General features: G+C 37.3%; 1 protein-coding gene across 4 annotated transcripts in view; it reads left to right on the forward strand.

The window, feature by feature from the left end:
- Positions 1 to 14373, forward strand: part of PRUNE2 (prune homolog 2 with BCH domain) — a 296154-nt gene that overhangs the window by 66137 nt on the left and 215644 nt on the right. For all 4 annotated transcript variants that reach the window (XM_070375739.1, XM_070375740.1, XM_070375741.1 and 1 more), the window contains exon 5: positions 12757 to 12909. In XM_070375739.1, coding sequence (XP_070231840.1) covers positions 12757 to 12909 — 153 coding nt within the window. The remainder of the gene's footprint in view (positions 1 to 12756; positions 12910 to 14373) is intronic.

The raw sequence follows: 14373 nt of genomic DNA on the forward strand, positions 1-14373 counted from the left end.
AGAAATAAGAAAGCCTTCCTCAGCAATCAACGCAAAGAAATAGAGGAAAACAATAGAACAGGAAAAACTAGAGATCTCTTCAAGAAAATTAGAGATACCAAGGGAACATTTCATGCAACGATAGGCTCGATAAAGGACAGAAATGGTATGGACCTAACAGAAGCAGAAGATACTAAGAAGAGGTGGCAAGAATACACAGAAGAACTGTACAAAAAAGATCTTCACAAACCAGATAATCATGATGGTGTGATCACTCACCTAGAGCCAGACATCCTGGAATGTGAAGTCAAGTGAACCTTGGGAAGTATCACTACGAACAAAGCTAGTGGAGGTGATGGAATTCCAGTTGAGCTATTTCAAATCCTAAAAGATGATGCTGTTAAAATGCTGCACTCAATATGCCAGCAAATTTGGAAAACTCAGCAGTGGCCACAGGATTGGAAAAGATCAGTTTTCATTCCAATCCCAAAGAAAGGCAATGCCAAAGAATGCTCAAACTACCGCACAATCTCGCTCTCATCTCTTGCACTCATCTCCCATGCTAGTAGGGTAATGCTCAAAATTCTCCAAGCCAGGCTTCTGCAATACATGCACCATGAACTTCCAGATGTTCAAGCTGGTTTTAAAAAAGGCAGAGGAACCAGAGATCAAATTGCCAACATCTGCTGGATCATCAAAAAAGCAAGATAGTTCCAGAAAAACATCTATTTCTGCTTTATTGACTATGCCAAAGCCTTTGACCATGTGGATCACAATAAACTGGAAAATTCTGAAAGAGATGGGAATACCAGACCACCTGACCTACCTCTTGAGAAATCTGTATGCAGGTCAGGAAGCAACAGTTAGAACTGGACATGGAACAACAGACTGGTTCCAAATAGGAAAAGGAATACATCAAGGCTGTATATTGTCACCCTGCTTATTTAACTTATATGCAGAGTGCATCATGAGAAACGCTGGGCTGGAAGAAGCACAAGCTGGAATCAAGATTGCCAGGAGAAATATCAATAACCTCAGATATGCAGATAACACCACCCATATGACAGAAAGTGAAGAGGAACTAAAAAGCCTCTTGATGAAAGTGAAAGAGGAGAGGGAAAAAGTTGGCTTAAAGCTCAACATTCAGAAAACTAAGATCATGGCATCCAGTCCCATCACTTCATGGCAAATAGATGGGACAGTGGAAACAGTGGCTGACTTTATTTTTCTAGGCTGAAAAATCACTGCTGATAGTGATTGCAGCCCAAAACTAAAAGAAGCTTACTCCTTGGAAGGAAAGTTATGACCAACCTAGATAGCATACTAAAAAGCAGAGACATTACTTTGTCAACAAAGGTCCATCTAGTCAAGGCTATGGTTTTCCAATGATCATGTATGGATATGAGAGTTGGACTATAAGGAAAGCTGAGTGCCGAAGAATTGATGCTTTTGAACTGTGGTGTTGGAGGAGACTCTTGAGAGTCCCTTAGACTGCAAGGAGATCCAACCAGTCCATCCTAAAGGAGATTAGTCCTGGGTGTTCGTTGGAAGGACTGATGTTGAAGCTGAAACTCCAAATCTTTGGCCACCTGATGCAAAGAGCTGACTCATTTGAAAAGACTCTGATGCTGGGAGGGATTGGGGGCAGGAGGAGAAGGGGACGACAGAGGATGAGATAGTTAGATGGCATCACTGCCTCAATGGACATGAGTTTGGGTATACTCTGGGTGTTGGTGATGGACAGGGAGGCCTGGCGTGCTGGGGTTCATGGGGTGGCAAATAGTCGGACTTGACAGAGCCACTGAACTGAACTGAACCACTGTTCTTTTCTCTGGTGCTGCAACAGTGCCTATCATATAATAGACCCTCAGTGAATCCTGTCATGAAATGAATTTTGCAAGATTTTTTTATATCCTTCTGTTTTATGACTATGTTGATTTAGTTGGTACTATGATATTGTATTAATAATTTCCATTTCATTCCAGCCCATCCCTCCAATATTCTTAATGTCCAGAATTTGAACATTGTTCCTTCCAATAATATCCTCACCCCTTTTTTTGCTTTTAGAAATCTTTGTTTTGGTATTTTTCAAGTGTTTGTTTCTGTTTTTCATTTTATATATATGTATCTTTTATATACATATATATATATAATATTAGCCTTTCATGGAATATAATACATGTCAGTTCAGTTCAGTCGCTCAGTCGTGTCCGACTCTTTATGACCCCATGAATCGCAGCACACCAGGCCTCCCTGTCCATCACCAACAAGAATATAAAACATAAATATAAAAATATAAATATACAGCTCAGTGAAATATCAGAAAAGGGACATCTTTTTAACAATTAATCAGGTAAAACGTGGAACAAGATAACCTCCTTGTGCCTCTCCCCATCACAGCTCTCTCCCTCTCTAAGTAAAGATAACCAATATTTTGATCTTTACAGCACATACCTTCCTGCTTTTCTTTAAATTTTACCACCCCTATGTGTTCCCCATAACCCTAGAGATTGGTTTTTGTCTCTTTGGTGTATTATATAAATGGTATCATATAGTGTACACTCGTCATTTTTATCATATCCCTTCTTTTATATTAAATGTAGTATCTATTTGCACAGGTCAGTCATCTATCTATCCATTTATTATTTATATTATTTTTTGTGTCCTTTATTTTTCCATAGAATATTCCATATGAGGTGGCTTACAAAAATGCATGTAAATATAATAAAGCAGAAAAAAGAGTCAGGGTCAGGAAACATACCAATAAATAAACCTAAAGGAGTAAAAGTGTGTTCTGTTTGAAAGTTTGAATATGAGCCTCCTGGAGTCAAGAAAAAAATAGAAATATAATTAACTGTGAAATTCATATTATTAGTGAAATAAACACATATACCAGTTCCTTATTCAAAGAATATCTAGGTCTGAAGGTTTTTCATTACATCATCCTTTTTGAAAGGACACCTAATATTCATAGACATTCTCCAACTCTTACACACATAATAGCGTTTTATACAGGTACTGGGCAGTGTATCGCACACTTTTCTGCTCCTCAATCAGCATGTGGGGATTTGTTCTAATCAGCTTGACCTTTAGTCTAGTAAAGACTAGACTGTTCCTGTTTCAAGCCTCTTTTTCTATACAGGCCAGTGTTTTTCCTAAATATAGGAAATTAATACTTTAAATTAGTCATATTGGAATCTTTTGTAGTCTTAGTCTTATACTCACTGCTCTAGCTATATGTCAGAATGTTTGTATGATGGGATAATATTATATTCAAATATGGGGTAGAACCTGATTAATATGGATGCTGTTAAAGGATCATTTGTATACCAATTAAAAGTAGGTGTCAAGCTGCCAGTGAAGAAATAACCTGCTGTGTTTATCTAATCATCTCCCCTGTCACTCTATCCTCTGGACCTTGGCAGGACAGTTATGGATAAATGCCAACAGGTGACACAGCCATGGCAAATGTGTGTTCAGGCTCTTTAGGGCATTTGACAAAGTTGACACAATTTGCATTTTCTTGAATTAATACTTCTTACAATAGTTAAATCTTGCTGCTGTCTTTTAGTAGGACATATCTCAAACTTAGAAATTTCAGGATGCAGCTCATGAGCATCAGTTTCATCTGAAAAGGCATAGACTGACTTATGGAGATTGCTTTCTAATTACTTGTATAAGAAATTATCTGAAAAGAGAATGTGCTCATTCAGATGAGATCATAAATGACCTTGATTTTTGGAAATCTGTCCTTTCACTTCTTCATCCCCTCCCCATCAATGTTTTTGCTGTTGTGGTTCTTGTTCTTTGTTTTATTTCTTTTCTCCTGACTTTTCATCTCCTCTTCCTCTTCTTATTTTCTTCCTCCTACTATTTGCTTCTAAGGCTTATTATTATTTTCAAACAAGTTACCATCTGTTCTGTCTAAAAGTCACATACAGTCATGGTGGCCTAAAGTTGGTGTTTGGTTACGCCCTGAGTTTGTACCAAAAGCAAACAATTATAGACCTGTGAGACTCCTCAACCTGTATTCATTTTCTGCAGAAATGTTTACTAGAGGGCTATTGTCAAATTTAAGGTCCATTAAATTGCTGAATCATCGCACTGAGGATTTGTGTGCCCACACGTGTATTTGTGTGCCCACTTGTGTCTTTGTGTGTGTGTGTGTGTGTGTGTGCGCTTTCTAGAACTAGCTGGCAATGATGAGACTGCAATCACTGATTACCAGGCAGGTTTCCATCAAAACCACAGCTCACTGGACCTTTCATGTTTCTTTTCTTTGTACAAGGCCTTGACAGAGCCACAACTTGAATAGTGAAACAAATAACAGCAATTGCTCTTAGCTGAAGAAGTGGAAAAACTATGCCCTAGGTTTTAAAGAAATAATTCTCTCCTTCTGTCGGTTGTTCTATTTGAATGTTAATAAAGAATTGTTGCTTGCTATTTTCGTAGCCTGGATTAACAGCTTCAAAAAGATCCTTTTAAGGAGATCTAATAGGAGAGGAACAGAGCCAGACCTTTTTTTTCCTCTCTTGCCCAAAGAGTGAATCATTCATCTCCCAAAATGGTTACAAAGTCCAGAAGGAATTACACGGCTGTTTTCCTTAGGAAGAGGGATGGCCTGAGTTGGGGGAAGGGGATAGAAATTATTTTTTCTGCTAGATATAAAATCAGAACAATTCCTCAACCTTAGAGTGTTATTTCTTTTGCCTTATAAAGATGAATTTTATTCTTAAATTTAGGCATTTTAAATTTATAAGATTACTAAGCATTTGAATAACTTGTTCCCTCTCCTTTGCAGTCAAAAATACAAATTGTATTTTCCATTTTTTTCTCCTTCTTTCTCCCGCCCCTCCCCCTCTCCATTATTTGTCCTTTAATTTTTTTTGTTTCAGTTTGAAAAAAATGATCCCAAGTGAAACAGGAAAGAGGTTTAAATCCCTTCTTTTCTGCAAAGAATTTATCATGCAGAATATGCCTTGACTGTGGTGAATGTTTTCCCCAAACAACTTCTGACTTGATTAGTTCATGTTTAATATTAACGCACTGCAATTGCTTTTGGGAAGAGGTCCTTCACTTCTCCATTCTTTTGAACAAAGAATATGTGGTTGATTTTTTTTCTCTAATGGAATGAAATATTTACTATTTTATTATAATTGCTTTCTTTGTTACTTGTTGGTAATTTATCATGGTCTTTGAAGAGCTGGGACACTTTTGTATACATGCATATGAATTTAAGGATTTTTTTAGTTCTGCAGATTTAACTGGAAGTTGTCAACTCCTATGTCAAAAATAGGTTTGATTTTGCTAAGAGGTGCTTTTGGCTACTCTACATCCTGCTACTGATATTTAACTTAAGTATGTTACTAAATGGGCCTCTAGAGTGAAGTAGAAAAATTTGCTATAGATGAATCCCTTGAATAAAGTTGGGCCATAGCCTTTCTTCTGCAGTAAAAACAACTCAGAGTATGGTGAGCATCTTTTTTACTTATTTTTTTTTCCTGCTTACATCAGAACATCATCTCTTTCTTAATTGTCAAGTCAAAATTATAATGTCAGAAGTTCCTTTTCACTGAATTATTCTGTAGGATACTGTTTAGTGCAATACCTGTTAGATTAATTTCTGAATACTGCCTTTTTCTGTATTTTAAAATTAAACTTGTTAAACTGAAGAAATTGGAATCTTGGTTTGACTGTAAGCCAGGCATATTTTTGTGAAATTTATTACTAAATATTTATATTTTGATGCCATTACAGTTTAATTTAGATTTGATTTTCTAATTGCTAAAGATTGTTTATAGAAATACAAGAGTTTGTATTACTGACATTATACCCAGCAGCCTTGCTAAATTTATGTACTGTCTTAAGTTAATTTGCATTATTAATTAGTTAATTCATTTGTTAATGAATAATTAATTTATTTGTATTTTCATTTTTAAGTTGATACACATATCATCTGTGAAGAAGTCAGTTTTTATTTCTTCTTTTTCTTTCTTTACACTTTCACCCTTTTTTGTTCTTGCACTTTTACTTCTTTTACCTGTCTTATTTCTCTGGTTAGGATTCACACTGCAGTGTTAAATAGAAATAGCATGCATCTTTGTCTAATTCCTCATTTGAGGTGGAGGTCTTTCATAATTCACAGTTAAGGATAATGTTTGCTTTTCTTATTTTTTTTTTTTTTCTCTTTCTTTTTAAATTGTTTTATTTTTCAATGTTTACAATATTGTGTTGGTTTCTGCCATACAACAATGTGAATTAGCCATAACCTTACTTGGTTTTTATAAATGCCCTTCATCAAATTAAGGAAGTTGTCTTTTATTTCTACTTAGCTGAGATTGAATAGGATTAAATCTTGGATTTTATCAAGTAGTTTCACAACTAGATCTTTACTGAGGTGGCCATTTGATATTTCTCTTCTACTAGGGCGCTGAATTACGTTAACGTTGGAATGTTAACTTGGGCCTTTAATTCCTAAAAAGCCCCTATTTGGTGACAATTCAATATCCTATTATATATTGCTATCTTGATTTGGGGCTAGCTTTAAAAATTTTTTTTGCAACTATACTTATGAGAAAGATCTGCCTCTGTTTCTTTTCTTGTACTGTCTCTACTGAGTATTGGTATGAAGATTATGCTGGATTTAGAAAATAAATTGGGAAGTATTTTCTCTTTCTAATCTTTGGGAGAATTTGTATAAAATTACTGTATTGTTTTCTTAGATGTGTGGAACTATGGATATTAAACTGTGGATTCATTTTAAAATAAATGGGAAACCATCCCAATTTTAAAGTTCTTTTCCTATCAGTTTGGCAAGTTGAGTTTTTCCAGAAATGTCCATTTCCTCTAAAATTTAAAATCTATTAAGATTATATTTATCTTTAAAAATATTTATTTATTTGGCTGAGCCAGGTCTTAGTTGGTACACGCAGGATCTTTAGTTGCGACATGTGGGACCTAGTTCCCTGACCAGGGATTGAACCCTGGCCCCGTGCATTGGGAGTGTGGAGTCTTAACCACTGGATCACTAGGGAAGTCCCCTATACTTATCTTTTAAAGTCATTAGAATCTGTACTATGTCACTATTTCATTTTTAATATTGGAAAATTATACCTTCTATCATTTTGTTTTTTTAATCATTTTCAAAAACCATATTAGTTTTTTCCAAGAATCAGTATTTTGTTTTATTTTCCTTATATGTGTTTCTTTTTTATGTATTTAAGTTTTGCTCTTATCTTTATTATATCCTTCCTTCTAAATCTTTTTAGTTGAGGTGTTTTTTTTTTTTTAACATCTCATGCTTTTGAGGTTATAAAATTTCCTCAGCACAGCTCTAGTTGCATCTTACAAGTTTAAATGTAGTATTTTCATATCATTCAATTAAAATATATTCTAATTTATGTTGTGATTTTTCCTTTTACCATGATTTGGAAGTATATTGTTTATTTTTCAATTTGGAAATTTCCTAGTTTTGTTTTATTATCGATTTTTAGACTATTTTCGTGATGGCTATAGACGATAGCTCATTGTAATCCTCTGAAATTTGTTGAAGTTTGTCTTAACAAGTGGCCAATTTTGGTTAATGTCTCATTTGTGTTAGAAGATAAAGTATAGTCTGATGTTGTTGATAATGCTAAATTTATGTCAGATCAACTTTTTTACTCATGTTGCTCAAATAATCTATATATTTACTGATTTTTTTTCCTGCTGGTTCTTAGAGTTGCTGACAGATGTGTACTAAAATTTCCCACTGAGATTGTGTATTTATCTCATTCTTCATCCAGTTCTGTCAATTTTTGCTTTACATATTGGGAAGCTATTAGGTAATGTTATTAGTAATGTTATTAGTTCATGTAAAGTTAGGATTGATGTATCTACCTGAAGGTTGATTCTTTAATAATAAGCACATATTTGTCTTAATCTCAAGTAATTCTTCTTGTCTTAGAGTATCTAATATTAGTATATTATACCAGTGTTACGTCTTTTTCTACTCTTTTACTTTCAGTCTTTCAATATCATTATTTATCTAAGGTGTGCTCATGTAAAAAGTATATTGCTATTGTAGTTTTAAAATTCAGTTTGATAATTTTTGTCTTTTAGTTGAAGTAGCCCAGCTGGTAAAGAATCCGCCTGCAATGCAGGAGACCCCAGTTCGATTCCTGGGTCGGAAAGATCCGCTGGAGAAGGGATAGGCTTCCCACTCTAGTATTCTTGGGCTTCTCTGGTAGCTGAGCTGGGAAAGAATCTTCCTGCAAAGTGGGAGAACTGGGTTTGATCCCTGGGTTGGAAAGATACCCTGGAGTAGGGAACAGCTACCCACTCTGCCATTTTGGCCTGGAGAATTCCATGGACTGTATAGTCCATGGGGTCACAAAGAGTCAAACACAACTTAGTAAATGAAAAACGAGCAACAACAAAAAAAACATAACATCAAATTTACCAACTTAAACATTTTTAAGTGTGCAGTTCAATAAAAAGTATACCCACATTGTTGTGCAGCAGAGCTCTAGAACTTGTTCGTCTTGCAACACTGAAACTCTGTACCCACTGAACATTCATTGTCTCTTTCAGTTCAGTTCAGTTCAGTCGCTCAGTCGTGTCCAACTCTTTGCGACCCCATGAATCGCAGCACGCCAGGCCTCCCTGTCCATCACCAACTCCCGGAGTTCACTCAGACTCACGTCCATCGAGTCAGTAATGCCGCCAGCCATCTCATCCTCTGTTGTCCCCTTCTCCTCCTGCCCCCAATCCCTCCCAGCATCACAGTCTTTTCCAATGAGTCAACTCTTCGCATGAGGTGGCCAAAGTACTGGAGTTTCAGCCTCAGCATCATTCCTTCCAAAGAAATCCCAGGGCTGATCTCCTTCAGAATGGACTGGTTGGATCTCCTTGCAGTCCAATGGACTCTTAAGAGTCTTCTCCAACACCACAGTTCAAACGTATCAATTGTTCGGCGGTCAGCCTTCTTCACAGTCCAACTCTCACATCCATACATGACCACAGGAAAAACCACAGCCTTGACTAGACGGACCTTTGTTGGCAAAGTAATGTCTCTGCTTTTGAATATGCTATCTAGATTGGTCATAACTTTCCTTCTAAGGGGTAAGCGTCTTTTAATTTCATGGCTGCAGTCACCATCTGCAGTGATTTTGGAGCCCAGAAAAATAAAGTCTGACACTGTTCCACTGTTTCCCCATCTATTTCCCATGAAGTGATGGGACTGGATGTCATGATCTTCGTTTTCTGAATGTTGAGCTTTAAGCCAACTTTTTCACTCTCCTCTTTCACTTTCATCAAGAGGCTTTTTAGTTCCTCTTCACTTTCTGCCATAAGGGTGGTGTCATCTGCATATCTGAGGTGATTGATATTTCTCCCGGCAATCTTGATTCCAGCTTGTGTATGTTCCAGCCCAGCGTTTCTCATGATGTACTCTGCATATAAGTTAAATAAGCAGGGTGACGATATACAGCCTTGACGCACTCCTTTTCCTATTTGGAACCAGTCTGTTGTTCCATGTCCCGTTCTAACTGTTGCTTCCTGACCTGCATACAGATTTCTCAAGAGGCAGATCAGGTGGTCTGGTGTTCCCATCTCTTTCAGAATTTTCCACAGTTTATTGTGATGTAATTGCTCTTACATTTGGGCTTAATATGTTGTTTTGCTATTTGTTTTCTACTTGTCTCAGATTTTCCCCTTTTCTCTATCTTTTTTACTGTTATTACACTAAATAAGGATTTTTACTATTACATTTTCCTTCATTAGCTTGTTAGTTATGAATTCCTTTTTAGAAAATTATTTTAGTAGTAATTAAGATTACAAAATACCATTAATTTATCTTATAAATCAATATTTTTACCACTTGCCTGATAATCCAAGAACCTTAGAGAAATTTGTTTCTACTTGAAGTTCTAAACTGAAGTTCAATCTTAAATTTGTTACTGTTGAAATGTATTTTAATTACACATATATTTTAAACTCCACATTATAAATGTTTTATACAGTGAACATTGATTTATTCTTACTCTTATATTTATATTCTCCAATACTTTTTCCTTCCTGTTTTTTTTTTTTTTGCTACCATCTATAATAATTTTCTTCTTCCTTTAATGTTTTTTGAGTATGAATTCTTCTTTTGACAAATACTTCCAATTTATATTTCTAAAAATGTCTTTATTTTGCCTTCATTTTTTCTTATATTTCAGTATGTATGTATGTGAAAGTCACTCAGTCATATCCAATTCTTTACGACTTCATGGACTATAGAGTCCATGGAATTCTCCAGGCCAGAATACTGGAGTGGGTAGCCTATCTTTTCTCCAACGGATCTTCCTGACCCAGGAACTGAACCAGAGTCTCCTGCATTGCAGGCAGATTCTTTACCACCTGAGCTATCAGGGAAGAATTCAATATCAGCAATTTTTTTATATCAGCACTTTGAAACTGGAATTTCAGTGTCTTTTGCCTTTCATCATTTTAGATGAGATAAGGGCTCAGTTTTAGTGTAGTTCCTTTGACAGGAATATATTTCTTTTTCTCTGATATATACTTTTTCCTCTGTGAGTTTTAGCAGTTTTACTGTCACGTGCCTAGAGGTAGTTTCTTTGTATTTATTCTGTTTTGGATTCATAATTTACTTTGAATATTAGGATAATCTCCTTCATTAATTTTGAAAAATGATTGGCTGCTCTTTTCAAATATTGTTCCGTCTCCTTTTCTCTCTCCTTTCCAAGGGGAACCCTATTGCATATATCTTAGACCTTTTATCTACGTCATCTATGTTTCTTATGATCATCTCTGTTTTTTGATAATTTTATTATTGGTTAGTTCTAATCCATTACTTTCCATGCCTTGAACTGGCCAAATCTCCCCTCACCTCAGTGCCTGTACACGTGCTCTCTCTGGGTCACGGTCTCCCTTTACCTTGCCTTTGCCTTAAGTCACTTATTATTCAAGTCTCGGCTTAGCTTAACTCTCTCTAGGAAACCTTTTATGACCCCTAAATTCTTGCCTAGATTCAGAGTACTGTGTTTTTCCTCAGTGATGTTTCTTATCCCCCTCATATTCAAAATGTATGTGGGACTTTCCTGGTGGCCCCGTGGATAGGAGTCCACCTGCCAGTGCAGTGGACATGAACGAGTTCGCTTCTGGTCTGGGAAGATCCCACATGCCTGAGCGCAGCTAAGCTCGTGCACCTCGACTACTGACCCAGCACTCTAGAGCCTGTGAGCCACAACTGCCGAGCCTGCGTGTCGGGACTGCTGAAGCTCAGGCACCTAGAGCCTGTGCTCTGCAGCAGGAGAAGCCGCCACAAGGAGTGGTGCACTGCAACTAGAGAGTAGCCCCTGCTTGCCACAACTAGAGAAAGGTTTGAGCAGCAACAAAGATCCAGCACAGCCACAAATAAATAAAATAAACTTTTAAAAACCAAAAGAAAATTTATGTGTTTACTTATTTGTAGCCCCTGAACAACTATAAGCTTCAAGCGGCAAGGCTTGCATTATTCCAGCCATGAATCATTAGCATCTAGCACGGCACTTGGCTCATAATAGGTGCTCAGCAGTTCTTTGCTAAAGGAATGAATGAATGAATAAGATGCTTTAAATGTATTTGGCAGTATTTATTTTTCATGATGATGTTTACATTTATTGACATTTTAGTATATGACCTTATACGCTGGTAAAATAGCATTATTTCTGTTTTTAAAATAAGCAAATAGAAACAGAGAGGCCAGATGACTTGCTTGGGGCTTTTCCAGGATTTTCAATGGTGAATGTGTATCTAATCTCTATGTACTGTAGATTTCCAGGTAGATGTCAAGATTATGTACCAAAGTTTTCTCCCACTCACTACTTCATTTCTCCTTTTACATTTTTACCACTGTAATTATCATTTGGGCTACACTGAAAGCTAGAGAGATGTATCACCCTGATTAATCAGTAATTTTGAGGATTTTTAGAGAGTTTAATCATTCATCACTAAGCAAATCCTCCTTTCCCCCCTGACTCTGTGTTAGTCTGGGCCCAGGGTATAGGAAAAGGGCATGTGACAGGTGGTAGCTCTTCCCTTTTAAGGTGAGATTATGTATAGAAATTCTAGAAGATTGTGAGAGGTTAGTCATTCATATTATCAAAGTGCTTTGTAATCGAAACCTGTGAGTTAGACCCAGCTTATGAATCATTATAGTTAGATGTTAGTAAACAATTTCAAAACTGTGTGTTTTACCTGGAAGATTGGGGATGGATTCAAAATTCACTACCTTATCAGATTCTTCTGCTGCTGACACTTTGGCTAGGAAATCCTTTAATTGTTAAGAGGAGAGAGTTCTTATATAAAATCAGTAACATGGTGAATGAAATGATTTTCTCTGTGATCTCTTAAAGGTATTCTTAAATAGAAATATTAAGTCATATTTAATATTTTTAAATAGTTTATCATTAACTTCTATCCTGAGAAAGTTTAAAACTAATGTGTATCATTTTTGTGTATTTGTGTGGGATGGGGAAACATTTTATTTCTTTATCTGTAACTGTGCCATAGAGTGTACCATACTCAATTCAGTTGTTGAGATTACTACTAGAAGAACAGTGAGGCAAGACAGACAGTATCTGAAGGGTTTTCTAAAAACTGCCTCTTGAATGTTACACAACGGAGGCCTCTGGTTCAGGCAGGAATCTGGAAGTGGAAGCAGAGTTCGAGAGACCAGAAGACACTGACTTTCCTGAGCCCCATCCTAGCTTGACTAGAAAGTTTAAGGGTGATTTTATTCATGCCTTTCAGGTAGCATCCTTTTTAAGTGGATGGCCATGGAGCCCAAGAAGATCTCAGAAAAGCAGGAGGAAATTCTTTCTATCCTGGAAGAAAAATTTCCCAGCTTACCTCCAAGAGAGGACATTATCAACATCCTGCAGGAGACCCAGTCCAGTGCTCAGGGTGAGTGACTGTCCCCCAGCTGTGTCGTAGCTGCCAAGGGGGGTTCGGGGTGTGGATTGTTGCTGGGCCCTAGGAGGTGCACTTGTGTGTGCCTTCACTTTCTTCCCTAATGTTCATGCTTGGGCAAAGTTTTTAGGAACATTGTGTTGGCTCACCTGGAAGCAGACAGTTCGCGCTGCAGGCCTTCCTCTGAGGCCTTCGTACCTGGATGCGTGGTTAATTCATGCATCTAATAGGCACCCCGGATGCATCGTTACAGGAAATCCCTGTGCTGGGAGGGCTCTATTTTGAGAATATGACATGAACAATGTCAAGCGCAATGGGATTTCATAAATGAATTTGAGAAAAAAATAAGAGAAGACTCTTAAGCAGATAAAATTATTCTGTAAGTCTAGGCTTTGTCAAGAGAGTGGATTCCCTACTTCAGTTGTTTAACAATAGTAATAATAACAGCAACAGTTCATTAAGTGTCTAGTATACATGAGGTTCTGATGGTACAGCTTTGTATGAATTTTCATACTGAGTCCTCATGACAACCCTGCCAGGTGGAATTATTATCCCCAATTTTCAGATGAAAACGCTGAAGCACAGAAAGGCATCTTTGCTTTCGCATCATCACACACACAGCTGGCAGGTGGCCAGGCCAGGATTTAAACCCAGGATTTAAACTTTAAAGTGTACAGCTTTCTCCCTTAGTTTGGAATCCTGCAGGGGCAGAGCCTGAAGCAAAGCAATATATCTGGGAGGTGATCCCAGGAAACACTGATAGGGCTTGGAGCACTTTAACCAGCAAGTTATCTTTGTGGGATATCAGGCCTTTATCCCACTAAGGAACTCTGGAAAAGAGTGTAAAATTTCATGGCAGAGTTTTCCTACCCGAGGGGTACAGTGGCGTGTTGGAACTTGTTTATTGGAGCTCCAAGAGCTGACTGTTAAATTTTCAGGTATTTTGTGAGTGGGTTGATGTTGGGTTGGCAGGTTGAAGTAAGCCACAGTAGGAGTATTGACAGCACAGAAATTAACGCCATGAATCAGGTTTTGTTAGGAGTATACCACTTGGAATGTTGAGGGTTATTAGTTGCAGGGACTGTTAATTTTCCTGGGGTGGGCTTTGATGGCCAGAGAAAGCCCTCAGGAAGAGATGCAGGTGCCGGTGGTTGAGCGACTTTCTGGGGCCTGAAAGTCAGAGGAAATGTGGGCGGGGCACCGACATGCCTGACACACCTTCTGTTACATATGCACATGTGCGGATATGTGTGCACGTGTAGCATGGTGATATGCATTTTGTCATTCATTTTCAAAACTAGATCGAACTTTTCATGTCACTATATAGTATATAAATCATTTTATGCTGTAGTATGACAGATGGCAGCTTTTCAATCTTTGAGTGGAAAAGAAATATTTAGTAGCTGTCTGTTTCCCCATACTGCTCTGATTGATAGTGTTATAAGTTGAGAGGGCAAA

Source organism: Bos mutus, chromosome 8, assembly GCF_027580195.1.
Source record: "Bos mutus isolate GX-2022 chromosome 8, NWIPB_WYAK_1.1, whole genome shotgun sequence".
In the NCBI taxonomy this organism is placed as follows: domain Eukaryota; kingdom Metazoa; phylum Chordata; class Mammalia; order Artiodactyla; family Bovidae; genus Bos; species Bos mutus.